This window comes from Hevea brasiliensis, chromosome 15 (genome assembly GCF_030052815.1).
Source record: "Hevea brasiliensis isolate MT/VB/25A 57/8 chromosome 15, ASM3005281v1, whole genome shotgun sequence".
NCBI classification, from domain to species: Eukaryota; Viridiplantae; Streptophyta; class Magnoliopsida; order Malpighiales; family Euphorbiaceae; genus Hevea; species Hevea brasiliensis.
In genome coordinates, this window is record NC_079507.1 from 70,898,025 (window position 1) to 70,924,002 (window position 25,978).

At 33.3% G+C, this 25,978-nt stretch overlaps 4 protein-coding genes across 5 annotated transcripts; 1 reads left to right on the forward strand and 3 right to left on the reverse strand.

Annotated features, from left to right (window-relative positions):
- Positions 1-1,067: 1,067 nt before the first annotated feature.
- On the reverse strand, positions 1,068-3,643 carry LOC110641065 (MDIS1-interacting receptor like kinase 2-like). Its single transcript, XM_058137190.1, has 2 exons — positions 2,020-3,643; positions 1,068-1,629 (listed from the first exon to the last, which is right to left on the reverse strand). Exons 1-2 carry the CDS (start codon positions 3,641-3,643, stop codon positions 1,277-1,279), a joined length of 1,977 nt encoding a protein of 658 aa, XP_057993173.1. The 3' UTR covers positions 1,068-1,276.
- Positions 3,644-3,831: 188 nt separating this feature from the next.
- On the reverse strand, positions 3,832-5,319 carry LOC131174121 (probable leucine-rich repeat receptor-like protein kinase At1g35710). Its single transcript, XM_058137192.1, has one exon. It carries the CDS (start codon positions 5,317-5,319, stop codon positions 3,832-3,834), a length of 1,488 nt encoding a protein of 495 aa, XP_057993175.1.
- A 7,819-nt stretch (positions 5,320-13,138) lies between these two features.
- On the reverse strand, positions 13,139-15,421 carry LOC131168852 (uncharacterized). The gene is made up of 2 exons (XM_058136001.1): positions 13,574-15,421; positions 13,139-13,469 (listed from the first exon to the last, which is right to left on the reverse strand). The coding sequence occupies exons 1-2, from the start codon at positions 14,033-14,035 to the stop codon at positions 13,377-13,379; spliced, it is 555 nt and encodes a 184-aa protein (XP_057991984.1). The 5' UTR covers positions 14,036-15,421; the 3' UTR covers positions 13,139-13,376.
- A 2,224-nt stretch (positions 15,422-17,645) lies between these two features.
- LOC110641059 (histone-lysine N-methyltransferase family member SUVH9-like) lies at positions 17,646-25,978 on the forward strand. 2 transcript variants are annotated; one of them, XM_058136000.1, is made up of 3 exons: positions 17,646-19,781; positions 21,066-21,306; positions 24,752-25,978. In XM_058136000.1, exon 1 carries the CDS (start codon positions 17,712-17,714, stop codon positions 19,680-19,682), a length of 1,971 nt encoding a protein of 656 aa, XP_057991983.1. In that variant the 5' UTR covers positions 17,646-17,711; the 3' UTR covers positions 19,683-19,781; positions 21,066-21,306; positions 24,752-25,978. The 2 variants fall into 2 exon arrangements, with proteins under 2 accessions (XP_057991983.1, XP_057991982.1); XM_058135999.1 differs by lacking the exon at positions 24,752-25,978 and adding an exon at positions 21,387-21,663.

The window sequence follows — 25,978 nt, forward strand, 5'->3', positions numbered from 1 at the left end:
CATATTTTCCCTTAAGACACAAATTTTAAAATTTTTTGAGTTTATGAAAAAATATATTTAACGAGCTCAATTTGTAAACTTTTTTTTTTTTATGAAAAAATATACTTAACGAGCTAGATTCGTAATTTTTTTTTGTATCTCTTTCAGTATCTCACATTCACAGAACAGGCAATTAATCTATTATCGTCACCATGAAAATTTGGGGAGCGTCAGAGCGATGGCTACATGAATTGTGAGAAAGATGATGATGAACATTTTTTAAGAGAAAAGGAGATGCTTTCATTCATAAACTGCCATGCTAATGAAAGGAAGGTTGCTTTCTTCTTCTTCTTCTTCTTCTTCTTCTTCTTCATTTCATGTCGTGGACTTGAACAGTTTCTGGTCTGTTGCGCAACCAGTTTCTAGCTTCATTTTATGCTTTTCCTTGGACATAGCTTACTATGTTAGCAATAAGCTGAAAGTGCAAGTATTTTAATGCCAATTAATACTCCAGCGCAAATGAAGTAATATTTGGACAAATTTAACAATTTCTAACATGTTATCAGGAAATCTGTTTTGCTGCAAACTATTCTCTGGTCGCATGGGATCCCTACCCATAAAGGTGATGCCCATCTTAGAATATATGAATTCGATTTTATTCAATCAAACTTTGCTTTAAGTTAATTGCTTCCCAAGGACTGGAATTAAGACTTAATAAATGTGGTTAAAGAGTATTTGGGGAGTCAATTTTTTGAAGTTGCCTCATCTAACGAAGGGTTGATGTGCTTTCCTTTTCTTTCTCACTCTCTTTATAGATTTTTTTTTTTATTATATTAAACATTTAAAGATGGATTAACCACATGATAATTGTGTCCCCACTACCTAAAGCAGATGATCTTGTTATTTGTTTTTCCTTCCAATTCGTTTTTGCATCAACACATCAATTCTGCCTTGAAAGCAGATTAAAGTTTAATCTACTTTGCTAAGAACCACTACATTCTATTGCTTTACAAACATGCTTTCTTCACACTTACCATTACTTTGCATAGCATTGGCCAACAAATTTCCAGCATTCAGAGACAAATCGGTAGTCAATTCAAATCCTTATTATTGTCTTGGTCATTTCTTTCAGGTGAAGTCCTGATTCCAATACATTTCCCTGCTTCTCTAAACGTCGATTCAAAGCAAGAGCAAGCAAAAACAAGAAATGAAAAGGGAAGATAATAAAAGGAAAACAAGAAATGCACAAACAGGATGCAGCTCTGGGAAGAGATGCATCCAAATGAAAATTGTATAACTACAAAAGTTCTCCTAAAGTAAACATTCGGAATGGCTTCCACAGTGCTTTCACTTTCATTGATAGCTTTTGAGATACTTGTTGCATGGTTGGCCGAGACCCTGGATTGGCATGGAGGCAAGCAAATGCTAATTTCACTATGGAAACTACTTCCGCTGCTTCCTTATTTGTGGGTGGTGGGAGGCGTTGGTCCAATGTATCTTTCAGGAGAATTTCGTAGGTAGCTGATGGTGTTGATGTTGATAGAGACAGGATTATATCCCCTGGATGCCTTCCCATGATCACTTCCAGTGATACCACTCCAAAGCTATACACATCACACTTCTCATTTGCTTCCATGCTGTCGGCAAGTTCTAATAGAATAATATATAAGGATATTTAATTTAGTTGATAAATTAGACAAATCTACTTATAAGTAGAAAGCAAAAAATATCAACATAATCTAACACCCAATCACATATTTTTTGTCATTTTAACCAATTTTAAAAACATTTTAACAAAACATTTAAATTATTTAAAAGTTAATTTTAAATAATTTTATTAAATAATTATTTATTTATTTTTAAATTAATTTAAAAATTAAAAAAAATTTTAAGTCAAAAGTTAAAAGTAAAAATTATAAAGGGATATGTGAATAATTCAGTTGCAAAACACAAATTTTTCCATATATCATATAAAATTCAGTTTAATTATTTTCAAGTAATTAACCAAGGCAAGACAAACATAGAGCAAGAACAAATAACCTGGAGCCAAATAGCCAAGGGTGCCAGCAAAAGATGTCCAACGGGTAGAGTCCAGCTTCAAAATCCTTGCTGTGCCAAAGTCGGAGATGTGAGCCACTTGCTCTGAATCCATCAATATATTGTTGCTTGATATGTCACGATGAACAATAGGGGGTGAGCGATCATGGTGCATATAAGTTAAGGCACTGGCCACTCCTTTCACAACATTTATTCTTGTGATCCATTTTAACTCCTCGGCTTTTACCTTCTCCTGTAGTATCTTTCCCAAGCTTCCTCCTCCAAGGAACTCGTAAACCAAATATAAGTACTGTGCATGCAAGCAGAAACCATGGAACTTCACAATATTTCGGTGTCTTGTTTTGGTTAATGCACAAATTTCACTTGTAAAAGCCTTTAAATTGGACATTTCAATCCCTTCATGTTGGTGAAGCTTCTTCACAGCAACAACCTGACCAGTTGGAAGCTCTGCTTTGTAAACAGTCCCACATCCTCCCACTCCAATACAATGCTTGGAGCTGAATCTCTCTGTTGCTGCCATTATGCTTTCATGCACAACTTTCCCATCATAGCTCTCATGCACAACTTTCCCATCATAGCTGCATATTGCAAATATATTATCCTTTCCTTCTTCTTTGGCTTCATCTGCGATCCCGGCTCTTTTTCCAACAAGAGCAACAACTCCAGAAAGGACAAATACAAGGACTAAGGTGCTTGAAAGAGGAACTGCGATCAATACAATTGCCTTGTTGCCATCTTTTCTGCTCAATCTGCTTATCTTTGTAGAAGGGCAAGCTTTAAAACAAGGATTGTTGCCACATAAACCTTTATTATTAGTCAATGCCGCTACTGGTGCCCAGCTAAAGGCTTTATTGTTGGGAAGTGGACCCTCCAATTTATTGAAGGAGATATCAACAGCAGTCAAGCTCAACATTTCACTGAAAGTGGATGGGATGGAACCTGAGAGTTCATTGTGGGAGAGATTTAATGTCTCTAAGTCACGCAAATATCCAAGCTCCGGTGGTATCTCTCCTTCAAGCAAATTGTAACTTAGATCGAGCATTTGCAAAGAAAGTAACTTGCCAACTTGAAATGGAACACTTTTACTGAACCTGTTTTTGCTTAAGTTCAAGAACTGTAGTTTTAAGCAGTCTTTCAGTTCTGGAATCAATCCTCTGAGATCATTTACTGCAAGGCTAAGATCAGTAAGCTCGGATAACATTCCAAGTTCTGTGGGAATATTACCTGAAAGTTTGTTATTGTTCAATTTAAGTTTGAACAACAACTTCAATGCCCCTAGTTCCTTTGGAATATTCCCTACCAGACAATTTTGGGAGAGGTCAAGTACCTGCAATTGATTTGCTTTCCCAAGCTCCGGTGGTATCCCACCAGAAATTCCATTGTTGGACAATTTCAAGAGTGTCAGATTACGACAATGCCCCCAATTTTGAGAAAGCTCACCATGCAACCTATTGTAGCTCAGATCAATGAATTTCAAATTTGGGTATATGCCAAAATCTTCTGATATGTGTCCATCTAGTTTATTTCTTTCAAGCCTAACTCTGATTAAGCTTGTGCAGTTCTTCAAACTTTTTGGTATGGAACCCACAAAACTATTATTGCCCATGATGAAAATTTCAAGTACTCCACCAAGGCATATGTTTTGGGGTAAATATCCAGACAACATATTATCAGCCAGTTGCAATGATTTTAAAGATGTAAATTATGCATTTCTAGAGGGATTGGGCCACTAAGATTGTTCATGAATAACCTAAGGTCAGTAAGGTACTTGAGCTTTCCTATCTCTGGAGGAATTTAGCCAGAAAAATGATTGATTGATAGTTCCAACTCTGTGAGCTTGGTTAAGTTCCCTATGGTGGAAGGAATTGATCCAGAAAGCATGTTGTTATGAAGGTACAGAAGAGTTAAGTTGCTCAAATTTCTTATAGATGCGGGGATGGGACCGCTGAGATTGTTTGTTGACAGGTCAAGCTCAATAAGAGATTGCAGCTTTCCTAATTCAAGAGGGATAGTTCCAGAAAGATGATTATGATAAAGGTATAGAAATTCTATACTGCCTAAATTTGCAACAGAAGCAGGAATTGAACCTGTTAAGCCATTGTCATTCAGTCCAATCCAATTCAGGGATTTCAGCAATAGAACTTCTGGAGGGATGAATCCTGAAAGCTTGTTGAAACCAAGGTCTAAAAATTCTAGGATGCTCAAGTTTCCTATAGAAGTGGGAATTGGACCTTGAAGACTATTAGAATGCAAACAAAGCTCACGAAGACATTTTAGTGACTCTAATTCTTTGGGAATGAATCCAGTAAGCTTGTTGTTTACAATATAAAGGGAAGTTAAATTTTTCAGGTTTCCCAAAGTAGCTGGAATAGGACCTGTGAGACTGTTGTTTGTCAAAACAAGTTCTTTAAGGGATATTAACATTCCTATTTCCATAGGAATTAAACCAGACAGTCTGTTGTCATGAAGGTGTAGAATGGTAAGTTTGCCCAAATTTCCTATGGAAGCAGGAAGTCGACCTGTGAGCTTGTTGTGAGACAAAAAGGCAGCACTGAGTGACCTCAACTTTCCAATTTCCCGAGGGATTGAACCAGAAAGTTTGTTGTAACGAAGGTTTAGAGCTCTTAGTTCAATCAAATTTCCTATAGAAGCAGGAATAGGACCTGTCAGATTGTTGTAAGAAAAAACAAACACGTCGAGAGATTTTAACATCCCTATCGTCCAAGGTAGAGATCCAGCAATCTGATTATAGTGGACAAGCAAGCAGCGAAGACTTGCCATCAAACCTATCTCAGATGGTACATTACCAGAGAAATTATTAACAGCCAAGTCTAGATACATGAGCTTGGAAAGGTTACTGATGTGGGGGGGAATGCTTCCATGGAGAAAGTTGTGAGAAAGGTCAAGGCTGATAAGGTTAGGGAAAGATGAGAAGTTGAAGAATTGTAAAGTACCTCCCAAACCACTGAAGGAAAGGTCTATGTGTATGACATGTCCAGATTCATCACAAGTGATCCCAACCCATTGGCAAGGGGAAGTATTGATGTCAGCTTTGAGATCAGAAGAAGTGGAGTTATGATGAACAAAATTCCAAGAGCAAAGGAGGCAATTAGTGGGCTCGTCAAGGCTGTCTTTCCATTTGAGAAGAGCGTCTACTTCTTGTCCTTTCATCTGGACAGCTGATTTATTAGAAGCAAAAGCTAAAACAACATTGGAAGAAAATAACAGTACAATGAAGATGGTAAGGATGAAAGGCAATCTTTTAATTAGTGAGAATGCCATGGCTTTAGCTGTAAGGAAGGTGGGTGGTAGAATGGCTTGGATGCTATTGTTACTAAATTATATAGAGGTGATGAATTCATAAAGTGCTTTTTTTATTCTTATTAAAAACTTAATTTCAGTCGTAGTGATAAAACTTTATCATTGATTTCAATACCCAACCGAACTATAATTTATCTGAGACGTTGATAATTGCTTCAATATGGTTACTATATGCAAATTTTTACAGTATTCGCTGGAGTTGATGAGTCTTTGGTAAATATTAGGTGAAAAAATATTTGAACAAGTAAGGTACTTGTTGACTTAAAGAAGACACTCCTTAACCTATAAAAAAAAAGAGTACTAGAGCTTTAGTGTAGTTGTAAGTATGTTGTGCAGAGAGAAAAGAGTGAGAGCTGAAAAGAGAGTTTGAAAAGCCAAGAAAATGAAGAAAAAAAGAAAAAAAAAACTTAGCATTAGTTTTGAAAATTCTCTGTTTATCAATGAAATTAGACATTTGTCCATGTGTTGCATATTTTTTTTATTTTCAAATTATTATTATATAAAATTGTAGGGTGTCACTTTATTATTTGATCCCATTTTTAAATTTTTATGCAATTTTTAAGCATCTAATACTAATAATTTAATTTACAACTAAAAAAATAAGTTAAAATGAATTTCAAATTTAATTAGTACTTATCAAAATGATTATTTTCATATGATACTTAGACGATATAATATTTATATTAATATTTAGAAGTTTATTATATAATCATGGAATGTTACCTTTTGAAAGAGTGTTTTAATTAGAATAAAAAAATAATATTTATATTTTCACATTAAATAACTATATAAACATAACAATTAATAGTTAAAATTTATCTGCTAATAGCCAACAAAATAGCTGACCACAACTTTTAACTGAAACAACATTAATATTCATAAGATAGGTATCCAGAAAGTATAAATACACAAAGCAAGTCTTGATGTTCAGTTTTTGAGACTCTGACGCGGAGAATTGTGACCTTGGAATGGAGCCCACATGATAATCATAACATTATTAAATATAAACCTAGAAAAGACAGCTGATTATTCCAGTTTCCACTCTAATAATACACATCAGAGTAAGATTATTCCAGTCTCCACGACAACCGTTTTAATATAACCAATGAAGATCAAAAGGGATTACAATATGCTTGAAACCCACCATGATTCGTTTCAGGCAAAGCAACAAGCACCTTGTGGGAAAAAAAAAAAACAAGCAATAGCACGCCAACTAATCAGATTGCGGTCTAGGGGATAATATTTTTGAATTGGAATGCATCATTACTTCTTTAAGAAAGGTGGGTATAAATTAATTAATTCAAAGTACGGTCAGATAAACTTTAGGACTGGTAATGGGAATACACTAACAAAATAGCAACAATAGCTAAAAGGGTGAAAAGCTTGCTGACCGTTTGGCCCATTTCAGAGCATTCATTGTTCTCTACAGGCAGTCAGGAAGAGTTCGTCGTTGATCGTTCTAGTCATCCCTTGTAAAGACACCGTGGTATAGCTGCTCAAAGACGCGTCGCTTCAACCACAAATTTGACAAAACAAACAATACCAAGACTTCCTGTTCTTTATCCAAGTTCAGTCTTACCAAAATATCAATCCACTACGAAGAATATCTATACCTTTGTATGGAGTCGCCGGCAAGCAACGCCGTGGTGGTTGGTTCTGATTTGACAACAGTAGAAATACTTAGCTATAGGTTAGAGGTGATAATTTTAGACACAACTCCACGAATACAATATAAATACAATATGAAAATATGGGATTTGAGTTATGCATTCGTGTTTATATTGAATTCGTGTCGACCCACCCATTTATGACACCGGTATAATCGTGTCGTGTCACAAGTTAACCCGCTAACTCGATTTTATACATTTATGACACGGTTTAATACTCATGTAAGTGTTGACTAATGACCTACTAACCCATTTGATACACTATGACCCATAAACCTACTTATATAGAGTATTAAATGAGTTAAGTCGTGTCAAATCATGTTAAATGGATCGTATCGTATTAAATACACATAATGTAATTTAATATTAATCGTATCGTATTTTATAATCCGTATAATAGAAGGATCGTATTTGCATTTAAATTTTTTACATGATTTATTAATTTTGTTAGATTTATGTTGATCTTAATCATATTTGTGTCGCATATTGATACAACACGAATACAACCTGTCAATCCAAATTGCCACCCCTAGTTCGGTCCATGTTAGCGGCTTTATTAATGGTCAATAATTTGAAATTTGTTTATTTTCTTTTTATTTAATAGAAGCAAATCTGAGCATGAATCAAAAGCTTGATTAGTGTCTAATAGGGTTGATTTGTATGGCAAAAAAAAATAATTCGTATGATTAACTCAAATCAATTTAGAATTAAGTTTTAATTCTTATTGTTTGTTAATTTTTTATGGATCATCACATATACCAGAAATATTTAAAAAAATAGTGTTTTCTCTTATTAAAAAAAAAAGTTTTTCTCTTATAATAGAGGGAGATCCACATATTTAAAGAGAGAATACATGCGCATTGAGTACATAAAATAATTTCTTTTATCTTACCTCCTTTGTCTACCTTTATCTATCATCTATTCACCTTTATTTCACCTAAATTAAGGGGGAGAGAGAAAAAGATATTATACATTTTAAAAAAATCATATTATTTAATAGAAATAAGAGTAAAATTGAAAAACAAATAATTAGTACTTATTGAAATCAATAATGACAAATAATTATGAATAAAATAATTTTTAAAAATGATAGATAATTATAATTTTAACAATTTCTTTTATAATTAATTTAAATTTTTAGTATTTTGTTTTTATTTATAAAATATAAATTACTTCTATTATTAAAAATAATTATTGATAAACTAACACCATGTTTGGATAGGTGGATAAGCGAAAGAAGAAAATAACTAGGTGAAAATACTTTTTCTTATTTGATAAAAGAGGAAAAATAAGGGAGGAAAGAAAAATAAGATTATTTTTTTTTAATTATTTTCTCCTTAAATTGAAAAGAAAGTAAAAAATCAAATGAAAAAAATTAAACTTATACTAAAAAAATTACATATTTATATTTTGATTTTAGTGCCAATTTTTATTTTTCCTTCTTTAACTTTTACTCAGAAGGAAAATAAAAGAAAGAACAATTTTTTTTCCTTCTTTTATTTTTCTATCTCTCAAAATTTATCCAAATGTAGTGTAAAATGCACTTTAATTTTAATAAGGTAATAATAAAAAATTTCTATTTTAATTTAACTAACTTTAAATTAATTAAATATTATTTTAATAAATGAATCAATAAGGAGCTTAATTAAATAAATTCAGTAAATTGATTCGATGCAATAATATTTATGTTTAAAATTTAAAAAAACCTAATTAAAAAAATTATATTTTAATATTATCACATAACTTTAATGTTGATATTTAAATGCTCATCCTTGTAAAATTTTTATTAAGAGACCATCTCCCTCTCTCACCATCTTCTCTCTTCCCCAGTTCCACTTTTCTCCACCATTTTTCCTTTCAATCAATCAACTGCCTCTTTCTCTAGATATATATATCCTACTTCTGAAAGCAATGCAACGTAGTGTAATATATATTTGTGAAAATAATATAATTTGCTGTCGGTTTCACATGGTGACTAGGTGTGTTCTTGCTTTAGGATCATAAACACATTGTTTGAAAAGCTTTTTATACCCTGCAATTATGATTTGATTATATATTATAAATTATATATATCATGTTCATATAAGCTCCTTCCACCAAACAGGGTCAAGCAAAAAATTATACCATATGAAGTGCGCTCCTTTTCCATTCAAAAGATGCATCGATATTGGGTTATAATGGGTTCTCAACTAACCATTAAAAGATTAAAAGGAAACGCTAATGCCTGTTTTTCCTTTCAATCATCTGTTCTATTAAAATACATTGAAGCCAACCAACAAATATTCTATTTACAACGATTAAATTGAAGCATGCTAATTGCCAAGCGGTCCATTTTGGGTCTACGCCCCCACAGTTGTATGGGCAGCTGCAGAAGGCCTTGGTTAAAGTAGAAAGCTGGAAATGGGTCTCTATAACAATGATGGCCTCATAATCTTTCGTGAGTTAATCAAGGGTTCTTGACTGGGTTTGCGGGGAAACTTTAATTTGCATGCTAAGCTGTTTGATTTTGTGTGGTGCTTTTCATCGTGCAGTATAGAACAAAATTATTTCTTCTAAGAATGCATACAGTTTGGTATAGCAACAAAGGGTAGGTTTGAATGTTTCTAAACAATGTGGAAGCCATATTTTATCGATTATTTAATCCAAATTAGAAGTCAAGCAATTCTACAGCTAGCTCTGCAAAACATCAAACAGGTAATAAGCAAGCTACAATGGTCAAGAAAATAAATGTAAAAATAGAAAGAAAGAAACTAACTCGTAAAAAGTTCAAGACTTTGAATTGACATTGAACGCAAGCTAAATTATAAGATATCAGTTTAGCAATCAATTAAGTTGATTGCAATAAAGTTAAATCGGTAGTTAAATTAATTGAATTTAAAAAAATAAAATTTTTAATAAAAACTTATCTATTGCTAATAACAATTGAAATACAATCAATTACAAAAAAATTGTCTTTAATTTTGTAATTTTACAATCATTAAGTAAGTTGCTAATTTAAAAACAATTATAAAAAAAATTAAAATTTCAAATAAAAAATTCAAATAAATAAATTTTTCAAAAAATTACTAAAATAATAAATTATTAATGAAAAATTAGTATTAAAAAATTAATATAAAAATATTATAAAAAATTACTAATAATAACTATTATAAAAAGATTAACAAAAAATTTAAATAAAAAATGATATTCAAAATGAATAATTTATTTTTTATTTAGATTCTTTTGTCATTAACCATTATGTAAGATGTAAAGTTTATCGGAATCGGCATAGGTAAACCCGAACCTTATTTTTTCGTAATTATCTAGTGCTTGAATGGGATTAAAAATTCATAAAATATTCGTGGAAACTTAGAAAATTATAATTTCTTTTGCATTAGCTTAGTAATAATACTAAGGATCACGGGACAAAGTTTTAGAATTTTTAAAGCTCATTTGGGTAGTTTTTGCAAAAGGGTTAATTATAAGGACTAAACTGTAATTTTTCATATAGTGATGGTTGACTGTTTGGATGGGCTCAGGAGGGGCTATGTGATGTAATTGAGTTGTAGGTGTGTGGTTTGTGGATATAGAAGTACGTTTTAAGCTCTTTTGTAGGTTGGGTAAATCTTAGGTATAGGGGAGACTCTGCTAGATTTTCGACACGACTTAGGATATCTTTGGTCTTTCTTAGTTTGTATTGAGTCAAATGTATTAAATAATTGTAATAAAATTATTAGGTAAGCCGGGACAGCCTTTCTCCTCTGTCCAGCCGCCACAGTGACTTCGGTTGAGTTTGTGAGTAAAATATTAATTTTAATTGTAATTTCGATATTATTATATGTTCAAGCATACCCATGCATCACTTATAAATATGTATCTATATAGTTATATATTAGGCACATTTTATATTGCATTCGAAATTGTTGAAGTGCTATGGATATTATTTGTGGTAATTTAGAGCAGTGTGTATGGGTGGCGTGCATGTGGTATGGTAGTGGATATGGACAGGATGGATAGACACTGCTTTAGAGATACTTGCTGGGACCTGGTCCTTCGGGATAGACACGGCTTGAGAGACACTCGTTGGGACCTCGTATTTGGTTATTAAACGAAAGTCCGGCTTGAGAGACACTCGCTGGCAGAGGTTGGATTAAGAGGGTTTTATAGGGGATTAGCTCCCTTATATGTACTGTTTGAAAGTGTTGGGTGTATGAGTACTCTAAATTGCCTTTTTGCTATTATGATATGAAAATATTGACGATGTTGCATTTCACTCCATAGGGTGCATTAGCTTTAGATAGCTATAGAGATTATGGTTAAAATTGATATTTTACTCTTTGAGTCGAATACTCACTCTTGTTCATCTATTTTTCCAGGCTAGAGGAGGATTATTTGTTGTGGCTAATATGCTCTTATTCTTCGCAGGTCCATTGATAGTAATTAATGTATTTTGTATAATTGAGTTAAATTTTATACTCCGCATGTGTTAGAAGCACTTATTTTATTTGGGCCTGTATAATAAAAGTTATGTTGGACCTGTAATATTATTAACTGTATGCTTGATGGGATTGGATGAGGGAGCTGAGCTCCCATTTGAGTTATGACCTTTTTTATTATGTGGAGGGTGAGCTGAGCTCCCTAATTTATTATATATTGTGTTTACAGGTCAGGCGGTCAAAAACTCTCCGTTAAATGATTTATTTTATGGTCGGACTCTGTCCAGTTGAATTCTTAAAATTGGGCCCAAATGGGCCTTAGAGCTGAGTTGAGGAATAGTTAGGCTTACTACGAGCCTCGGGGGCTTTAGGCTGGCCCAGCCCAAAAGTTGGGTCGTGACAAAATTGGTTGCTAAGAAATCAGTTACAAATAATAACCGATTTTAGTAATCGATCGCAATCGATTGCTAACTTTAGAGCCAATTAAAATAATTCTTTAATTTAATAATTAATTCCTTAAATTAGTTGCTGTTGGCAACCGATTTTAATATCGATTGCTATTAGCAACAAATTTTAGTCACTGATTTCTTAATCAGTTGTTAATAGCAATTTATTTTAAAATCGTTATCGTATATTTAAGATTTTTACAATATTGACTAGTAACTTATTTAGCAACTTATTATATATCAGTTACTAATAACAATCGATTTTAACAATCAATTATAAAATAGTTATTAATAACAAGTAATTTAACAATCGATTCTTGAATCGGTTACTAAATTTTTAAAAATTAACTATTTTACTAAAAAAAATAATTATAAATCAATTATAAAATTAATTATTAATAGTAACTTATTGAAATCAGTTACCATAATTAATTACAAATCTGATTGTTTTTTTTAGTGATGGCCATGAAAACAAGCTACCAACCCCAATACAAAAAATGGATTTGAAACTCTAATTAAATTATTTTCTAATTAATATCTCGATTAAATTTAAACTCGCATTGACAATTTAAAGAGGGTATACTTATTTTTTCCATTCTCTAAAATATATATATATATATATATATATATATATATATATATATATATATATATATATATATATAAGAATGAATGAATGAATGGTTAAAAAATTTTATGATTAACATATAATAATAGATATAAATATTAAAATTTTTAATATTTAAGATAAAAGATTTTCAAAATGAATAATTTATTTTTTATTTAGATTCTTTTGTCATTAACCATTATGTAAGATGTAAAGTTTAGTGCCTTTTCACTTTCTCTTCTTTTTTTCATTGTTAAATTCAAATATAATTTCCTTTTTCTTACCGTATAGAATAAAAATAGAAGTCTTTGGAGTAAATAAGAACAAGTACAATATTTTAAAAAAATTCCATAATATAAAAATATCAATTTTAGGATTTGATTTTTTACTTAAATTGGGTCTACTATAATTAAAGATATAGAATGTTTAGTGAGATTTACTTTGTGTCTTTATTTCATGGTAGACTAGATTCACTAAGAATTTCCCATTAAATAATGTGTAAGAATTTCCCACAATTTTAGTGGCAAAGGTGGTAAAAGGATTGCCACCTGAAATTATATAAAGAATTAAGCAACATGTTATCATGTCTGGGCTGCTAATTTTTTCAATTGTTTTCATTTGCAATTGATCTTGACCCATTGGGCAAGAGCAGCAATATCCCTGGATTTGATATATTGAAAATACTTCAAAACTCCAAGTAGAAAAGATACACAGCCTTTATTGTCAATAAAAATACAATACCAGAGCTTACTTCAGGAATAGGGGAAAAAAATGGATAGTACAAAAAGAAGCAACAGAAGAACAGAGTATATTTTTGTTTTGAGCTGCTGGCAGAAGGAAACGATGTCGGGTTTGTATGCAACAAGGGATGCTGCTTGCTAGGTTACATTTGGTTGCATAAGCTGATAACATTGGATGTAGTTTCAATACCAGCGGCTGCAAGTTCAACAACCTCTGAAACTCCTTCATTTTTGTACTGAGGGAAAAAAATTGATATAATAGAGAGCTTGATTAGCTAATTCCAAGAATATATATATATATATATATATATATATTCAATCTCAAATCAATGGTATTTACCTGATCCTTATTCTGCTGCCTCTTGGCTTGTAGCAGTGTATAATTATCAAGAAACACAGCATCCTTGTGATGATTCACATTTTTATCTCGATAACAAGCACAGCAAAGATCATAGGTATTACCAGGACCATTAAAGCATTGAAAGCATGTAAAGTAAACACCATCGAGAAAGACTTTGCACCCGTCGCAAGAGAAAACTCTTTCGCTCGAACATATGTAGTGCACAGTGACAAATTCATCGAAATCCAAGGTGCCATTACCATCCTTGTCTAGCTTTCTGAAGAAGTCAGGAGAAGAAATCGTTTTAAAGCCCTTCTGCTTCAGGTATTGCGCATATTCGTCGAAACTAATTTTCCCATCTCCGTTTACATCAATTGCTTTGAAAAGATCGGTTGCCAATCGTTTCTCTTTGTCTGACAAGTTTGCATAGTAAGCTTTAGCCGTCTCTGATATCTCCTCCATGTCTATGTGGATCTATATGTATGCATGTGGCAGCCTGTTCTTAAAAGAGAAAGCGTTGGTGCTGCTGAGTAAGGAATTAATTTTCTGAAAACAATGTGCTTTGAAGCTTATCTTAATTATCTAATGAAAAATGTCATGATCAAAGACGGCTTAGCGTACAAGCTTGGATGGACAAATGCATCCACAGAATTAAATTGTCGTTTCCAGTGTCTGATTCCATTGTCTTTAATGAAGGGTGAATTGCTTGAGCCTAGCATACGAAAATTTCCTTGATCCTACCTCCTTCAGAAAATGAAAAACAATTGTAGCCTGGCTATAGCTATAAAAATTGAATATATATATATACATATATATATAGACCTCACAAAATTATAACTATTAAGTAATTTTTTTAATAATTCAATAACTATAATTCTATATGCTTGCCATTTCATATAATATGCGTATATAAAATCACCCATTTACAATAAAATTTCTCTTATGTTTCTCTCTTTCACACGCACGGCTCTTACCAACACTGTTTACAGTGGATGTAAGGGACAGCAGTCCAAATAATTTCCACCATAAGTTTAAGTGAATTGTCTACAATTTTCTTCAACTTCTGGCTGGATATTTCTTCTTGATTCCTAATGATTCTACTGCCTCAATTTTAATAAATTTCCAACTTAAACCCTTTAAATAAAAATTTCAATTAATGCATGATATGTAAAAGTTGAATCTGGTCTGCACATAGAATTGTCTCCATATTTTATAGTGAGAAATCTTGTCTGTAAATCACATAGGGAAAGTTGAATCCGAGGAATTGATATATTCAATTTAGGTCTAGGCAAGAATTTCTCTTTGAAGGGAACTGGATTAATGGTTTTGTGGGCAGCATACATATCAAAGTCTCAAAATAGGTAGAACTTTGGGTCTCTCTTAAGTGGTTCTTGGATGTGATAATCTGGTGATCCTAGTGAGGATTTGCGGATATAATTCAGCTGATTGTTTAGCACGTTTGGCAAAGGAGTATGGCACTTCCTTTTTGTTGGTTCTTCCAAACGGTTTGTTGCTTCATGATATAGTAGAAATTCTTGAAACTTTTGTCTAAATTTGCTCTATTATGGGCTAAAAACACAAATATTTATGAAACACAAATAGCTTAATAATATTGCTAAGGACTCCAGGGTAAAGTTTTAAAATTTTTAGAGCTCGAGATGATCTCGCTGGCCCCCGCATTTGGTTAATCAAGCGAAAGTTCGACTTGAGAGACACTCGCTGACAAAGGTTGGATTAAGAGAGCTATATAAGGATCAGCTCCCATATATGTACTGTTTGAACATTATCAGCTCCCAAATTGCCTTTTTGCTGTTATGATGTGATATGTATGAAAACTTTGATGGTGTTGCATTCCACTTCTTAGGATGCATTAGCTTTAGGTAGCTATAGAAATTGTAATTAAAATTTGTATTTTCCGCTCACTCCTGTTCATCTTATTTTTCCCCTGTTCATCTTATTTTTCCAAGATACAGGAGGATTACTTGTTGTGACTAACTTACTCCTCTTCTTCGCTGGTCAATTAGTAATATCTAATGTATTTTGTATAATTTAGTCAAATTTTAGACTCCGTATGTGTTATGAGTATTTTAACCAATTTGGGACTGTAATATAATATTATGTTGAATTTGTAAGAACATTAAATGCATGCATGACTGGATTGGATGAGGGAGCTGAGCTCTCATTGAATTTAATGATATTATGAGTATGTGGAGGGTGAGCTGAGCTCCCCAAATGATTATGTATTGTGTTTACAGGTCGGGCGAATCAAAAACTCCCTGTTGTATAGTCCATATTATGGCCGGACTCTGTTCGGTTGAATTTTTGAAATTTGGCTTAAAATGGGCCTTAGGATTGGGTTAAGAAATAATTAGGCTTACTACAGACCTCGGTGGCTTTAGGCTGGCCCAGGTCCTAGTGCCGGTCCGACTCATAGGTTGGGTCGTGACAACTACATACATATTTTATATTTTTAAAGAGAAAAGAGAAATGCATATCCTTTCATGGTTACCAATTTAACTCTAAATGTTGCATGCATAATTAACTACCTCTAGGTTTAAATATTATGTGCATCACTGCATAAATATTTTACATTTTTAAAGAAAAAAGGAAAATGCATACCTGTTGCTAATTACTAATTTAACTTAAAATGTTGTATACATTTTGACCATTACTAGATTCAAATGTTGTGTGTGTCATTGTATACACATTTTTTTTTAAAGAATAAAGAGAAATGCATAAATAAAGAGAAATGCATACTGCTGCCTAATTATTAATTTAGTTATAAATGTTACATATATTATTGACTACTTTTATATTTAAAATATTAAGTGCATCATTGCATATGCATTTTATATTTTTAAAGAAGTAAGAAAAATGTTTATCCTTCTTAATACAAATTTACGTTTAAATATTGCATACGTCATTAATCGCCTTTAAATTTAAAATTATATACGTCACTGCATACGTATATTTTATATTTTTAAGGAAAAAAGAGAAATAAATATATTATTTTCTAATTACCAATTTAGCGCTAAATGTTGCGTGTATAACTGACCACCCCTAGATCCAAATGTTCCATACCTTCCTAGGTACCATACCCTTCTAGGTACCAACTTGAGCAAAATTTAGGGGGTGTTTGGTTTACCTGTTGGGTTCAGCTGATAGCTGATAGACACCCAAACAGGTAAATTATGGTGTTTGGCAAGCTTAAAAAAATAGAGCTGATAGCTGATGGGCAACTGATATGATACCCATCAGCTGCAGTTTGTATCAGCTCTATTTTTAGAGCTGTTTCTCATCAGCTGATAGCTGATCTGGTTTTATTTTTTATTTTGACCATATTATCCTTTTTTTATTTAACTTGAAAATTAATATTATTAATATTTTTATTTTTTTATTTATAATTTTAATATTTTAATTAATGTATTTCAACTTTGTTAAAATATTTTTTATTAATAACATAAAATATAAAATATTTATTTATATCCAAAAACTTAAAATTAATTATAAATTTTTCTATTAATAATAATAATTATTTTATTATTTTATCTATATTTTTAAAATTATTTAATTATCTTAAAAAAATAATTATTTTCTTATTTCAATAATAAAATAAATGATATAATATAAAAGATTAATAATTATATATTTATTTAAATAATATAATATATTAATTTAATAATTATATATTTAATTTAATAATAAAATAAATAATATAATGTAATAAATTTATAATTTTATATTTATTTAAATAATAAACTAAATTATATGATATATACCCTTATTAGTCATTTTATATATTAATAATAACAGCTAAATATAATTTTACCAAACACTTAATATAAAACAGCTATCATCAGCTATCAGTTATAAGCTATCAGCTAACAGTAACAACTATCAGCTAACAGCTATCAGTTGTATTCAACGGTTAATCCAAACATGCCCTTAATATTGGCTCTACAACTGCTAAAAATAATAACTGTCCAAAATCTTTCATTTCTTCTAAAAAAAATTCGCTATGGAAACACCTTGAAGCCCTTCCCCCATTGCAAAAATCCTAACCGAAAATATTTTCTATGCTGGCCCATCCTCTGCCTTTGGAAATAAATTTTTTATATATTTAGACGAAAATCACACAATGGGGTCTTTTGTCCCATTTCAAGACCTGAACCTCTCTCAATCTCCATCTGCGCCGTCCATCAACATCGCCGCCATTTCCCCGCCTCCTCTTTTAATCCCAAGGATTGATCCTAAACTTAAGCCGCTTGACATTCTTGTTGTGACACCTCAGCCCGAAGAACCTCAGGACTCTTTGTTTCCCGATTTTACCCCTAACATTTTCTCTAATTCCGAACATACCCCTCACTGGCAATCCTCCAGATTCTCCTTCTCTGAAGAAAAGGATGCCTACTCCGAATATCATATAATCTCCGAGCTCATTCGCAATGAATTCACCGAACGCTTGGAGGAAAAGCACGACGACATTTCAGTGTTAGACCCGGATTCTCGCGCGATCGTCCCTGGCAATGAAAACAATAGCATCTCCTCGGTTGTCGTCACCCGACCTCCTCGTCGATACCCGAAGCGCTCTTCTGAGCTTGTCCGCTGGGCAAACCTTGGAATCGAGGACCAACGGTATTTCCGGGACTCCGTTCGTCGAACCCGTATGCTATATGATGCCCTCCGCATATTCTTCGTATTGGAGGAAGAGAAACGCCGTGGCAACAGCCTCAACCTCCGGGCCCGAGGCGATGTCCTGGCCTCCTCTGAGATGCGTGCCCACGGGCTCTGGCTCAACCGTGATAAACGGATTGTGGGGCCCCTCCCTGGAGTTGAAGTTGGGGATGTATTCTTTTCCCGGATGGAATTGTGTATGATTGGATTGCATGGAAAAACCCAAGCAGGTATTGATTACCTTCTGGCAAGCCAGAGCTTGAATGGGCAACCCATTGCAACAAGCATAATTGTTTCAGGTGGCTATGAGGACAATGAGGATTCCGGAGACATGTTAATCTACACGGGGCACGGTGGACAGGATAAGTTTTCGAGGCAATGTATGCAACAGAAGCTCGAAGGAGGGAATTTAGCATTGGAGAGGAGTATGCGTTATGGGATTGAGGTAAGAGTGATTAGAGGTTTTAAATATGCAAGGAGTTTTCATAAGATTTACGTTTATGATGGTTTGTATAAAATTCATGATTGTTGGTTTGATGTGGGGAGATCTGGGTTTGGCGTTTACAAGTATAAGCTGTTGAGGATTGAAGGGCAACCGGAAATGGGTAGTTCCATTTTGAGGTTTGCACAGAGTTTGAGGACCAGTCCTTTGAGTGCGAGGCCTAGGGGTTATCTTAGTCTTGATATTTCCAATAAGAAGGAGAATATGCCAGTGATGTTGTTTAATGATATTGATAATCATCATGATCCTCTGTGTTATGAGTATCTGGTGAGGACAGTGTTTCCATCCTTTGCATTTAATCATGTAAGTAACGGGACAGGGTGTGAGTGTGTTTCAGGTTGTATTTGCTCGAGGAAGAATGGGGGAGAGTTTGCTTATGATCAGAATGGTTTCTTGTTGAGAGGGAAACCGATAGTATTTGAATGTGGAGCTTTTTGTAGGTGCCCACTAAGTTGCCGGAACCGGGTAACTCAAAAGGGGTTGAAAAATAGACTGGAGATCTTTAGGTCAAGGGAGAAAGGTTGGGGAGTTAGGTCATTGGATTTGATACGTGCTGGTGTATTTATATGTGAATATGCAGGGGTTGTTCTTACAAGAGAGCAAGCTGAGGTTTTCACAATGAATGGCGATAATTTGATTTATCCAAGTAGATTTTCTCAAAAGTGGGTTGAATGGGGGAATTTATCTAAGATATATCCTGGTTATGTGTGTCCATCTTATCCATCTATTCCACCTTTGGATTTTGCATTGGATGTGTCGAGAATGAGGAATGTTGCTTCTTATGTGAGCCACAGTTCAACTCCAAATGTGCTGGTGCAGTTTGTATTGTATGATCACAATAATTTGATGTTCCCTCACCTCATGCTCTTTGCAATGGAGAACATTCCTCCTTTGAGGAAGCTTAGCCTTGATTATGGTGTGGTTGATGAGTGAACGAGGAAGCTTTTTATTTGCAAATAAATAGGCTAGAAGAGTTGTTGGAACCCTTTGTATGTGGTGTAGCACAGCATCCTGAAGACATTATCTTATAAGGTAAACTTAACTATTTTGTTGCATTTCCTTGTCTACTTGAACATGAATAAATTGGCCTTATTTTAGTTTGTAACATTTCATCATTAAAGCTGGTTTTAGATTGATGTCTGCCTTGTAATTCTGGTATAGTCTGATCTGTCAACAATGTTACCTATTCATAGTACAATTAGAGTGTTAGGGATGCATTCACAGGAAAGGGTTATACAAGGGGTGGACCACAAGATAAAGAAGCCAGTGACAATGGAAATGGAAACAAATAAATTATAATATCAGCAAGTAAATTGCAACATCAAGGGAAATCGACAATAGCTAATTATTAGCAAAAATATAGATTCTAATTGTGATATTATTTTGATTGTAATCTCTTGATTTAAGCCTTCATTGTTGGCTATAATTATTAAGATATCATTTTGATTGTAATCTCTTGATTGAAGCCTTGAATGTTGGCTATAATTAGGAGATTATTTCTGTGTGACCATGTAATCTCTATGTAAGGAGAACATGTTGAATAAATAAAATAAGCAGATTTCTTTAACATTGTTAAGAGGTTGCAAGCTTCCTCTAATGAGCTTCAGAAAAATTTAACACGTTGTTTCTCAACTTAGTATTGTAACAATACAATACTTGAATTTCGTTTTGTAATATAAAACTATCTTAACTTTCATTTTTTTCACAATAAAAGCTCTCTAACCTATTATAATTGGTTTGTCGGTTGTAATATGATATGTTATTACTTTTTGTTTAAAAAAATTGAAATTTACTAAATAACCTTAAATAAAACAACTCTCTTTCTCTGCCACACACTTCTCTCTCATATAATTCTGTTCTTTCCACGCCAACATGATTCTCTCTCGGTTTCCTTCTCATCTTAGCTTGTCTTCCCCAATTTGCTCGAATTTAGGCACATCAAACCTCTTATCGACATTGCGCGGCTGAACCCAACATCCTTTCTCTTTATCTTTATTTTCCTTTTTGCAGAATGCAATCTCTTAAACCATACCTTCTCCTTCCTTCTTACTTCTTCTTATCATAACTAAATAGAGCATGCACAACAGCAAGAATGAGGTCAATAACTCTTTTTATGAAAAACACATCTCTTTCTTTTCTTATCTAAAACTCTCTTCTTCTTCTTCTTCTCTCTATGGTCAATTCTGATTGCCACACCTTTTATTATTATTCTATCGATCTCCCCTTTAAAATCAATTTTTTTAAAAATTTTTCATCTTTGCCTCATTTGATTGTCATTAACAATAATTAATTTGTAAATCTCAAAATTTACACTAGGTGGCTTTTGAAGCACAAAACGTCACCTGAATTAAAGTTTTTATGTTGAATCATCAACTTGAGAATAGACCTCCATCCCAAGACATTTTCAAGGAAGAAAGTCAAAGGAATCAAGATCAAAAGACAATAACTCTATAGCAGCATCACTGCTCATGAACCTCATGGGTTTGAAACTACATCGGCAATAAACATTTATGAATGCTAAGCTCCTGCAATGGAAGCTTTCCCATGGAAAATGGAGGTAACAACACTCTCACTCTTCCTTATAGCTTTCTAAATGTGTAGTGTATTTTAGTTAATTGATGAGTTTTGATACATTAGCTTCCTTGAGGCGTTGGTTGCTGGACAAAGAGTTAGAACTAGCAAGATTAAGATGTGATCAAGCTGCTTGATGAAATGCTTGAAAGGGATGGGATTTCATGGATGATGTCCATTGATATATTTGTTAACAAGGGTCATTTTGAGCAAGGATTGGAATGGTTCAATAGGAAGAATTTGTAAATCTATAGCAAGAGTAAATCGATATGCCCATTTGATTTTACAATTTGTAAATTAAAATGCAATTAAGGTTTTGATTTATGATTTTTCAATTTGCAAATTTTGTATTGCATTGATTTTGAGATAGGATTTTGAGATTTCTCTTTGATTGTTTAGTGGGGATTGAGGGAGAAAAGATTTAGTTTATTAGAGAGAAAAATCAAGAGAGAGGTCCGTGCATGAAGGAGAGAGGATTCAAAATATTTCGATTAGAGAGAGAGAGAGAGAGAGAGAGAGAGAGAGAGAGAGATTCATGAAATTTACTCAATGCTAGGAAGAGAGAGATAATAGATGCCACGCTAGAAAGTCATGCAAACAAATTACGTGTAAACCGGCTATTGGGAGTTGAAGGGATTTTATTGTGCAAAAATATGAAAGTTGAGATGGTTTTATGTCACAAAATGAAGTTCAAGGATCACATTGTTACAATACATTAATTTGAAGGACATTGAGTGAAATTTATTCAACGAGCTTCATTACAATTTTAAGATTAAAGCTCCCTCCAACGAGTTTTCTTGCAATTCACCATAGGTCGCTTACGGAAAGGCCAGAACACCAACAAGGGAAACCCATCCAACTTTGAAGGAGAGTACCCTATTCAGCAGCCAATGACTCAATCCTAATCTAAGGCACATAATAACTTGGTATCAGAGCAAGGTGTCATGGGCGATTCAACTTGGTAGGATAAGGTTGAGACCTTCATTAGGACACACACACAATGGTTTAGAAAATGCAAAAATCAAATGCATGAGTAGAAACCCAGATTAAGTATTTGTCTCGCCAATTAAGGGAATTCTTCAAAAGCACTAGCAACAGACAACCCAAAATTGGAAAGTGAATCTAGTAGCAACAGTCAGACCAATTTTCTGAATTGTAGTGGGGAAAGATCTAGAGGACGACAAGGAGCACCAATGGTTCCCCACTACACCAAATTGGATTTTCCCTCCTTTGATGGGTTCAACGATCTTTTTTGATGGCTCAATTATGGTTTTAAATAATGGTCGTTATATTACATAACCATTGTTATTTAAAAGTTTTTTGGCTTACCATTATCGTTATCATCGTTATTTAATGAATTTTTAAATTTGTAACTGTAAAGGTCGTTTTGGTTATCTAAAGGTAACGGCCATTACCGACTATTATGTAATGGTTGTAACGGCTGTTACTTTTTCAACTAAGATTTTTTTTAAAAAATTTTTTTTATCTCTTTAATTTGAAATATAGTAGAGGGAGCCTATTTTTTTGATAAGAAACTATCTTAGCTCATTCATTTTGGCGCCTTTTTATTCTCTTTAGGCAAATAAGTTATATTTTTTTTTTTATTTTCTTGAAAACCAACTCAAGTGAAATCATTCATCTCTACAAATTTTTTAGTTCAAGAGCATGGATCATCAAATAAATAAGGTAGTTTTGAAGTAAAGGAGTTTGAAGGGTGTGTTATTATTTTTTCCCCCCTAATTTTTAGATATTTTTTAATCATTTTTAAGGTAAATACATAAATAATTAGAAAATAATATCAAAGAAAGTTTAAGCTTAAATAATATTTGATAAAGATAAAATTTAAGAAAAATAAATAATTATGAAATAGCTCTTGAAATTTATTTTCTAAATTAAATAGTAACGTTACAACCTAATTGCATAGTAAGTTAAATAACCTAATTACAAAGTAAGTTTACAACCTTAACAAATGATCAAAACAACCAGTCACATCTCAATCTTAGGATCAAAGTCAAGATAATTAAGAATCTTTTAAACACTCATTTTGGTATTGATAATGTTAGTTATTTATTATCTTTTTAGTTATTTTGATTTTAAATTGATTAATACTAATGATGTATAAGAATGGTGGATCTAATGTTTTTATTTGATATGTTTGTGCTTATTATTTAGTTATATATCTTAGTTTTAATTATATTTTTGAATATTTATTCATTTCATGAATTTTTCAAAATTTTCAAAAAAATTTGCATAGCAATAGGCGTTATTATTACGTTATTTCTGTCACTTGCGACAGTGACCATGAACGTGACCACGACCGCGATTTAAAACTATGCTCAATTAATGTGAACAATTTTTCTACAATCAACAAACCATGGAAACCAATAAGATGGGATTGGCGGCGTTTCATATGATGGGGAAAGCTCAATTGTGGTTCTACTGACTCTGAACAAGAAGAGGTTGGGATGAATTGGAATAGCTTCAAAAAACTATTGTAATTTATGCTTTGGTTCGTTGTTGCAAAGCAATTACTTAGGTGAATTTAAAACAAAATACCAATGCCAGTTCCAATCACTTTTAGCTAAAGCAACTACTGTTCGCCTTGATCAGCAAGTAAATCTCTTCACTGTTGGATTAACTAACACAATTCGAATGGATGTTGAATTGCGGAACCCACCCAACTTGGTAATGGCCATGAATCTCACTGAGGCTTATGTGAAACGACAACAACTAGAAAGCTCTGGAGATAGCAAAAGGAGTATTATCGTGACTCATAACCAATGAGCTGCACTTTATGGCACCTTTGGGCACACCGCTAACAATTTAGGAGGAACAACTATTTTCGGAAATAGCAGCACAAGCAGTGTATCCTTTCCTTTTGTTAAAAAACTTAGTTGAACATAGATGGTAGAGAGGCGAACTAAAGGGTTGTACTATAATTGTGACGAACCATACTCTTTAGGCACCAATGTAAAAAATTATTCTTGCTGGAGATAGATGATCATGACAATATAGTAGAAGACCAGAATCAAGCCGAGCCTAAGAAACTAGAGGTATCTCTACATGCTTATCCAAAGTTTGAGGTTGAGGGCAAGCTCTTTTTTCAGGAGGAGAGTAGTGTTGGGGATGCATTCATAAGAAAGGGTTATACAAGGAGTGGACTACAAGATAAGGAAGTTGATAGCAATGAAAGTGACAACAAATAAATCACAATATTAGTAAGTAAATAATAGCATCTAGGAGAATTGACAATAGTTAATTATTAGCAAAAATATAGATTCTAATTGTGATATTATTTTGATTGTAATCTCTTAATTTAAGCTTTTAATGCTGGCTATGATTATTAAGATATTATTTTGATTGTAACTTTTGATTTAAACTTTGAATGTTGATTTGTTTTGCCACCGACCTCACATTTCCTTGCTTTACAGCGTCACGTGGTACCAGGATTGGATTTCAAAGGCTCATGGTAGCATTAGTGGCACCGTTTATGGGAAACTCATATTATTAGCTGATATCCCTCATTTGAAACCATTTCTTTCCTTTTCTATATTTTCTGTGCTTCTTGTGAGTTTAATATTTAGTCCTAATTTATTTTCATCTTTGTGTCTTTTTGCTATTTTCAATGGCTATAGAACCAAGAAATGCTGCAAGAATGTGCTGGCTGGGACTCTAGTGACTGGGACCAACCCACTAGTAGTTGCAACAATCCAAAGTGTGATTGGTCCTAATACTGTTAGTGGCCAAGCTTCGCTGCGCAACACCAGAATGCCTCCTATCAGGCCTGACCAATAGGGCCTACCACAAGGACTAACACCAGACCAAGTTCACCAGCGCATCAGAGAAATGGAGGTTCAAATTGCTTTCTTGATGGGACTGATCCCTGGAACTAGTTCATTGCCCAGAGCAATTGCCTCTGGAGCAGAACTTCCTCTAGGACCACCATTTGGAGAGGCCAATCCAGCTCAACCTAGAGGAATAGGTCGAGGTTACTCGATCAATCAACAACATAGGGATAAAGACAGAGCAGACAGGGAAGGACGAATAAGAAGAACTTTTTGATGAATCACCACAACCAAAGGTGAAGTAGTGCTCGGTGAAAGCTGTTCAGAGGTACCAGAAGCAGGTGGAGGAAGAAAATTTAAGAATTGAGGATGAGTCTCCATTGTTCGAACTATTCCTAGTTGAGCAGTTCCCACCAAAGTTCTTGCTACCCATCCTGGACAAGTATGTAGGAACAACAAACCTGAGGAGCCACGTGGTAAATTTTCGAACAACGATGATGCTCTAGAACGTGAGTGACTACTACCTTTGTCGAGTGTTCCCAATAACATTGATCGGCCTAGATCAGAAATGATACCAGCACCTCAGGCCTTAGTCAATCTAGAATTTTTACTAGCTCGTCATTGAGTTTAAGAATAAGTTCATCTCCTGCATTTCACCGAAAAAGCTATATTTGGATCTTCAGAAAGTAAAGCAGTAGGAGGGGGAGTCTTTGAGGGAGTACATTGCTTGATTTAATGCTGAAGCAATACAAGTTAAAAACTTGAATCATGGGACCGTGTGTGTGGCTTTGAAAAGGGGGATAAGGAATGTCAAGTTTTCTGATTTGTTGATCGAGAACTCGGTGATAGACTACTACTAGCTGATGGAGAGAG